The following is an 8,563-nucleotide window of genomic DNA, read 5'->3' on the forward strand; positions in this document are numbered from 1 at the left end:
AACTTTCAACTCCCCCAACTCTTACTCGTTTGGCCAAACATTGGTAAGTTTAAGATGAAATATTTTGAATGAAATGTGTTTGCCTTTGTCTTTGTATTACTTTTAGAAGTTTTTTAAGTGTTTTCTTAATTGATTTTTGAATTTCTCAAACTACCTCTAATAGTTATAATTAAAAAATTATAAAAAATTACTTTTAAATAGATTAAAAAGCAAGGTTTAAAATGCGTAAATTTCAAGATCCCAATTTTTTAGAAACTATGTTGATGGAAATATCAATACATGCCGACATCGATTGAAATTCCTAGAGAGATTATGAAAAAAAAAAAAAAAAAAGAAACAAAATTTAAATTAATAAATAAACATTTAACCATTTTTTCAATTAGTTAAAATTTCTATTATTTATATTATATTTACATTAATGACATTCTAATGATTATTCTTTATGTTTCATCAAAATTTTTAACGATATATTGAAAATATTGATTCACTCCTTATGTCGATATCAAACTCAAGGATATAAGAAAATATCTATGAAAATGTCAACATGCGTTGGCAAAATTTAATACCCTGGCTAAAAGTTGTTTTATTTAAAAATTTAAGGTTAAGCTATAAGTTTAGTTCCTAAGCCTTGTGGTTGGTATCCATTTGATCCAACTTTTAAAGCATCTAATAGGTACTTAAACTTTCACTCTGGTGCTTAGAAGATCCTGAACTTTGAAGTATATAATAGGCACTTAAACTTTCAACTTTGTATAATTGTTTCAAATAAATCTTTAAATTTTCAATATTTATATCTATAAACTTTGACCAATTAGATATTTTATTAAAAATATTATGAATCTCTAGCGGACTCAAAATTAAAAGTTTAAGGTTTCATCAGACATAAAATTTAAATTTTATATCTAATTATTCCATTAGTTTGTAAAAGGTTTTGAACATGTTAGGAATTTGATAGACAAATATTTGAAAGTTCTAGAGATCTATAAGACATTAGACTTATTTGACATAAAATTAAAAAGTTTAAAAATCTAGGAAAAATATCTATTTACACCCCTAAACTTTGAGGATGGCTTCTATTTAAACCCTGAACAAACAATTGTATCAATTGAAATTCTAAACCTTTGCGAGTGCATCAATTTATACTTTCCATTACATTCTATTCATAGATGTCCAAGAGGTGGGATGGGGACGTGAAGGTTTTCTCGCTCCAATTCAACGTCTTCGTCCCTGCTCTCTATTTCAATCCCATCTCCGCAAAATTCTCTATTTCAATCTCCATCTCTGCAAAATTCTCTATTTAGTTTTGTGGGAACGAGATCTCCATAGGTCTCCATGGGAAAATTTTTCCATCTTATTTTTTAATTTAAACCTATTTTATAGCACTCTTTTCATTTATTTCAACCAAAGTTTTCAAAAATTTCAATTCTTTGAATGCTGCATTTTAAACATAATTTTTATTTAAATAAAACATTATAAAGTTTCTAATAAAAATAGTAACATATTATGTGCAAAGATAAAGATGTAAATCTTTTTAGTTAAAATTTAAATATTACAATATTATAGTTTTTTCGACTTAATGTACAACATACATGGTATAGGAGTAAAGGAATGTCATTTTAGAGGCGTGGATGGGGACACAAAATCGTCCCCGACTCTCCATCCTCTTTTAGCAACAAGGAGAAAATTTTCGCCATCCCTCCCTGATTCCTCGTGTAATCAGGAATTGGGAGTTAAATGGACATCTTTAGTTCTTTTTAGATGAATATCGTGTGAGACTCATAATTTTATCAATTAAACCATTAAACTTTCATAAATGAATCAATTTAAACTCTCAATTAATATTTTTTTAAAAAATTATCCATGCATAAATTAAAATTCTTCCTTATTAATTTGATATTTGAAGAAGTCTATATACGTGTGAGAATTAAATGCAAGTTTTCAAATGTTATCTTAATAAATGATTCTAAATTGATTATTTATAAAAATTTAGAAGTTTAATTAAACAATTATATATTTTGCATGATATTTTTCGAACTAAGCATAAATGAGGATGTTAATTGATAAACTTACAAAAGTTTGAAACTTTTAAATTGATATAATTATTAGTTCAATATTTAAATTGATATAAACTAAAAATTTAGGATTGCAAATTAATATTCTTCCAAAATTCTATTATTCACTTTTGGAAGTTCAACAACCAAATAATTATAAAATTGAAAGGTGGGTGAACAGTCTCATTTTTTCATTTAAAAAACGTTTTTATTCCTCCACAAACACTAGCCTCTCTTTTTCAAGGCCATAAGCTTAATCATTAAATTTTAGAAATTATTGAGGCTAAATCACACCATTAAAAAAAGTTATAAACTTTGTCATTTGTTCCAAAATATCTCTTTTACTTTCGAAAGTAACAATTCATGAACTTTTACGATGGTTTCAAAAGTATTCTTGGAATAGAAATTCTTTAAAATTTTGGATAAAAATTGAGATATAAAATGGTACGACATTGATCTAAAAAGAAAATTTAGATCACTACATCATTTTAGGTCATCGACACATAGTTCTCCATCTTCTAAATCTTGATTTTTATTTCAAATTCTAAAAAATTTCTATTTTGATGATAGTTTTGAAACGTTTATGTAAGTTCTAGAATAATATTGCACTTTTGAAAGTATAGGAATACTTTTGAAGCAAATGAAAAAGTTAAAAAGGTAGAGAACTTAAAAACAAACATTTCAAAACAAGAGATTTAATGAAAACATAGTTATATTTTATGTTTTCAAATATGTGTTCGATAGTAGATTTAGAAATTAAATTTTAATTCAAACTGTTGTTTAAAATGTATTTACTACTATAAATTTACAAATTATAAAATACTTGAAGTTTGCCATTAGTATTTAATTGACAATATAACTATTATCAATTCATTTATGAATATGATTTATGTTTAAAAACTTTATATAATTATTATTTTATAATATTATATAATTTATAAAACATTACATAATACATATTATATTTTAAAAATTGAATTGAGTTTTTAAAAACTTTATATAATTATTATTTTATAATATTATATAATTTATAAAACATTACATAATACATATTATATTTTAAAAATTGAATTGAGTTTATAATATGACACATTGTATTTCTAAATGTTATAATCTTTATTTAATATAAATCTCCATTTTAAAATTTTAAAATCAGAATCTAGATAGAATGAAAACATTATAACTTCAAAATTTTCGGTGTTTGAATCATAGAATTTGAAAACAATTCTAAATATTTTGCCAAATATATATTTATTGAATTCAGTTAGAATCTAAATTCTCTGCTAAACAAACCTTTGGTACATATACGTTTTGAGAAAAAAAAAGTGTTTGACATGAATTTAATGTTTCCATCTGATTATGATATGATGATTTTAGTTTTATGATTCTTTAATATGGGTTTATAAGAACCTACTTGCACTTATACTTTCTTGATTGAGGATGGAGAAAAATAATTAAGCATAATTTTTGTTAAAAAGAAATTAGAATTAAGTAAACTTGAGATTAGAAAATAATTAATAATAAAAAAAAAGTTTTAAAAGTACCCAAATTTTCTTTACCTACCATGATTTGAACAAACACATCATTCACTACAGTTAGGCTTAGACCATCACCCACCAATTGGAAAATCAAATCCTAATTTACCTACCCCTCACCAATCCTCCAATAATAGACTGAATTCAAGTGTCTTTTTACTTTTTTTTTTTTTCCTATTGTAAATCACAAATCAAATAGTTAGATCCATTTGGTTACTATTTGGTTTTTCATTATTATTTTTTAAAATTAAGCCTATTTCATTTACATTTCTAACCATTATTTGTTTTTTTAAGTATAATGGTTGAATTCTTAGCCAAATTCTAAAAACAAAAACAACTTTTTAAAAGTTACTTACCATTGGTGAAAAGTAAATATCAAAGAAAAAAATTGGATGTAAAAGTAGTATTCATAGGCTTAACTTTTAAAAACAAAAAACTACAAACAAAACGGTTACCAAATGAAACCTTAGTTTTTGAAAATTAAGGCTATAGACACTACTTCATCACTTCCATCTCCAAGTTTCTTCCTTTGTCATCAACTTCTTACTAATGGTTTAGAAAATCAAATAAAATTTTGAAAATTAAAAAAAGTAGCTTTTAAAAGTTTGTTTTTATTTTTTAAATTTGACTAAGAATTCAACCATTATACTTCAGAAAGATGCAAATCATTGTAAGAAATGTAAAGAAAATATGCTTAATTTTAAAAAATAAATAATAAAAATAAAATGGTTACCAAATGAAACCTTAACTCTACTAACTGTCTAACCTTCGAAATATACGTAGAATATGTTTAGTTAGATCAAGTTAAAAATATTTGTAGTTGAATATACATTTAGTTAACGTGAAATATTCTTAATAATTGTATTTCTCTCCATCTGTTTTTAGATTTACTAATAATAATATTTCAATAATAAGTGAAAACTATGTATGATAATGGGAAAATATTGAGAAATTTTCTATTTTTAACTATTGTTGTCAAAAATAACATTTTACTTTTAAATGAGGCTGCTATTTTTCCAATCTCTCAAGGATATGAAGGAGTAAATAAATATTTATCTATGCGTTTGAATAATTTTAGAAATGAATTTGCAATTTCTTTTTAGAACAATTTAAATTTAGAAAATTTTTAAAAATAGAAAAATAAGAGAAACTATTTATATGAAATAGTAAAATTTTAGTTTTCTTTGATAGAGGCTGATAAAAGTCTATTAGTATTTATCAATGATAAAACTAATAGAAGTGTATCATTGATAGACGCTGATAGAAATCTATCAATGTCTACCAATGTTTTTTTTTTTCAAATGTGAAAATTTTTCATTAAAATTAATGAAAATGAAATTCAAATCTTACTAACTTAAAAGGAAATTATCATTTTTCACTCTGGTTGTGAAAAAAACTTAGTCAATAAAATCACAAGTTAATTAAAAATATTTTTTAATACAATAAATGAAGTCGAGAGAGATAATACACATGTCAATTATCGTTTGAGTTATGCTGATTTTGACAGAAATAATATTTTTAATTAATTCACTAGATGATTTGAACTTTTTAATTAGCACATAACCTCTAATATTTTAGGAGTTAAACTACGCTAATGTGGGTAGATACCTATCTATTTGAGCGATGATTAAATTAAATTGGGTGGACTTTTCTTCTAAAAAAAAAAAATGGAGGGACTTTTTGAATAATTGAATGGATTGCTTAACTAGAAAATCCTCTTAAGTCCATCTATTAATATTTAATAAAAACTAGTCAAAAGATGCTGATTGCTCACCGATGCATGCATAGGCCCCTTGATTTGCCTTGAGTTTAGTCAAAATAATATAATTTTCTACCTCAAAATAGAGTGTAAGAACAGTGGTAATTGTATGATCTATTTACTTTGATCATTTACGATGATCCGAACCCCTCAATCAAGCATAAGCTTATCAATAAATATCTCTTCTTGATGCGAGAATCATTCGGACTATGAACTTTATTTTGAAATTCTTTTTTACAATTTATATTCATGCTTTTTACTAAATCAAATTGTGTTTGAAGTAAAGAAAGTATGATTGCTTTATCAACATCGAGAGATATTTCAGATTATGTTTTTATTAGAGTAATTCCCATTATGATAGATGGATATTATTCTTATTTTACCCACCTAATCAAATGTCGAAATCTGCTTGTTATTAGTGGTTTAAAGTGACTCAATAACATTTTTTTACAATTATATTTGATAATGTATTCTAACTGTGGCAAAATAATTGTGACAAAAAGTAACCATTTTTACAAGGAAAAAAATTTGGGTGTAGCTCATCTATTGTGCAACTCATACTATACCCAATTAAAAATTGTCATGGGGCAATTCTTTTGTTTATAAAAAAATTATTAAAAATATATTTTTCGGTTTGTATAGAAGGAAGAGCACCTAAGTATTCATTTACAACCAACTTATACATCCAATCAAAGTCTCACATGCTCTAGGCTTGCATGAGCTCTTGGTAAACTTTTGACAATTGTAAATTTATTAGAGAGAAAAAAAAAAAACAAAGAAAAGGAAAAAGGAAAATACCCATTTGAAAGTTATAATAACATCAATATGAGAAATAGACCAATAGAGATGACAAATTGATTGAAGTAGGTGGGAGTGAAATCTCTCTCCCCAAAGTTCCAAAGAAGTGAAGTCCAATAAGCAAATTTCATTTTTGGTGCTTATATAAAGCCATGAATGAACCAAGAAAATTCACTTCAAAACCTTCTCCACTTCACTAGAGAAAGAAAAGTTGACTTAACCAAAAGCTTCAATGGCTTTCTCAACAAGAAATTGCATTATTCTTATAGCTTTGCTCTTGTTCTCTACTTCTTCCTCCTCAGCCTCCCCTTGGGGAAAGAAACAAAAACATAAGCCTTGTAAAGAGCTAGTTCTCTACTTTCATGACATTATTTACAATGGAAAGAATGCAGGCAATGCCACTTCAGCCATTGTTGCAGCCCCAGAAGGTGCAAACTTGACCATTTTGGCACCCCAATTTCACTTTGGAAACATAGTTGTTTTCGACGATCCCATTACTTTGGACAACAATCTTCATTCGAATCCAGTGGGTCGAGCTCAAGGGTTATACATCTACGACACCAAAAACACCTTCACGTCGTGGCTCGCCTTCTCGTTTTCTCTAAACTACACGGCTTATAAAGGCACCATCAACTTTGTCGGAGCTGACCCGATCTTGGTGAAGACTAGGGACATCTCCGTCGTGGGCGGCACCGGAGACTTCTTCATGCACCGTGGTGTTGCTACCATAATGACTGACGCTTTTGAAGGAGAAGTCTATTTCCGGCTCCGAGTTGACATTAAATTCTATGAGTGCTGGTGATTTTTATCACCTTATTTTTATCAAACAACTTTCATTTTCTTCTTTCTATTCTCGTATTTTATGTGATGTAATGTTCTAGAAAAACCTTTGTTTTTGTTGTCTGTTGGGCGTTGATGGAATTTAGACCATTTGCCAAATTATTGGTCCAATAAAAGTTGTGATACAAAGATTTTCTTAAACAACAAATTTAATTTCATTCTAAATTTTAATTAAATAATTAACTCTATCATTAAATTGTTTATTAGGATTAGTTTTAGGTGATAATTTGAATTTAAAGGTAAATTATTCAAATTTTAACCTAAAAAAAATTAATAAACTTTTTTTAATAAAAATAAATAAATAAAAATCAAATTATTCACATTATAATCTAAATGTAAATATTCAATTTAAACATATTCATTATCTTGACAAATAAATAATCAGACTTGAAATTTAAATATAATGTTTAAATTATAATAATAACAACGTAACATTAAATAATTATACTAACTAAATAAATAGAGGCTAACCCGTCCCCGTTTAGTTCGCATTGATTTTTTTTCCCATTCACTACCTAATCGACAAATCCTTGCCCCGTTTTAGATAGATCACGAGAAATTGGACATCTCTAGCTATACTCTATACATTTTCATGCATCTCCATCAATCACAAAGAAAAAAATAATAATAATGATAAAATAAAATAAAACAAATATATTATTTTTTAAAAGAAAGTTGGTTGTATGTTAACTTGTGATTGGCCACTTGAGCACCAACTCTCTCTATATATAAAAGTTGTTATAGTTTTTCGGTGTTGTTTATATATATAAGACTAAAATATTATCATTCATACTTTTTCTTTATGCGTTCAGCTTTAGTTTCCCTAAATTAATGGTTGAACTAAACAAAACCTTATTTTCCACATAATTTTATAAATTGCCATTACATTTTAAATTTTCACCTTTTAGAAAAAATAATAATTTTCCTTTTATGTTAATCGTAATTTTATAAATTGTCAAAGACTTTATCAGAATAATATTATGTCCAATTTATTGAATATGTTCTGTTACCCTATTTGTTGAGAAATTTTCTGGAGAAATTTTTCATACTACTTGCAAATTACTTGCCACCAAAGTGAAATTTAAGAATTTTGTGGAGTCTACTAAATAAATAAATAATAAATTAATATATCATTTGATAATGTATCAAATTATGAAAGAAGATGATAATTATTATTCCAGTACTAAAAATTTTATTTAATTATTATTATTTTTTTTAATCGTTTGAAACTTGAAAATGAGATATTTTTTCTTTGAGTGATTGAAAATGAGATTTAGGACTACAATAAAAATGGGACATAAAAATCAAACTCTTTAAAGGTTTATAAATTAAAAATTTAAAAATAGATAAAAGTTCGAGGGGACCAAAATCACATTTTAATACCTATTTTACTGAAATTTTTTTAATGTTAAATTACAAGTTTTGTGATCTCCAACTTTTAGGATTTTGTATTCAATATATGGTTTCTTCATCTAAATTTTCAATTTTAAGTCTCTAAACTATTTTATAGGTTCTTAAATTTTTCATTTTATCTCTATTAAATCATTTAAATTTTCAATATCTTTCAGAATAACGAATTA

The 8,563-nt window shown here is 25.7% G+C and overlaps 1 protein-coding gene across 1 annotated transcript; it reads left to right on the forward strand.

Moving 5' to 3' along the window:
• Nucleotides 1-6,194: 6,194 nt before the first annotated feature.
• LOC120092387 (disease resistance response protein 206-like) lies at nt 6,195-7,101 on the forward strand. The gene has a single exon (XM_039050510.1). The coding sequence runs from the start codon at nt 6,376-6,378 to the stop codon at nt 6,943-6,945; it is 570 nt and encodes a 189-aa protein (XP_038906438.1). The 5' UTR covers nt 6,195-6,375; the 3' UTR covers nt 6,946-7,101.
• Nucleotides 7,102-8,563: the final 1,462 nt, after the last annotated feature.

Source organism: Benincasa hispida, chromosome 1 (genome assembly GCF_009727055.1).
Source record: "Benincasa hispida cultivar B227 chromosome 1, ASM972705v1, whole genome shotgun sequence".
In the NCBI taxonomy this organism is placed as follows: Eukaryota; Viridiplantae; Streptophyta; class Magnoliopsida; order Cucurbitales; family Cucurbitaceae; genus Benincasa; species Benincasa hispida.

Coding starts and splice junctions, on each gene's coding strand:
- LOC120092387 (XM_039050510.1), top strand. CDS start 6,376: ATGGCTTTCTCAACAAGAAATTGCATTATTCTTATAGCTTTGCTCTTG.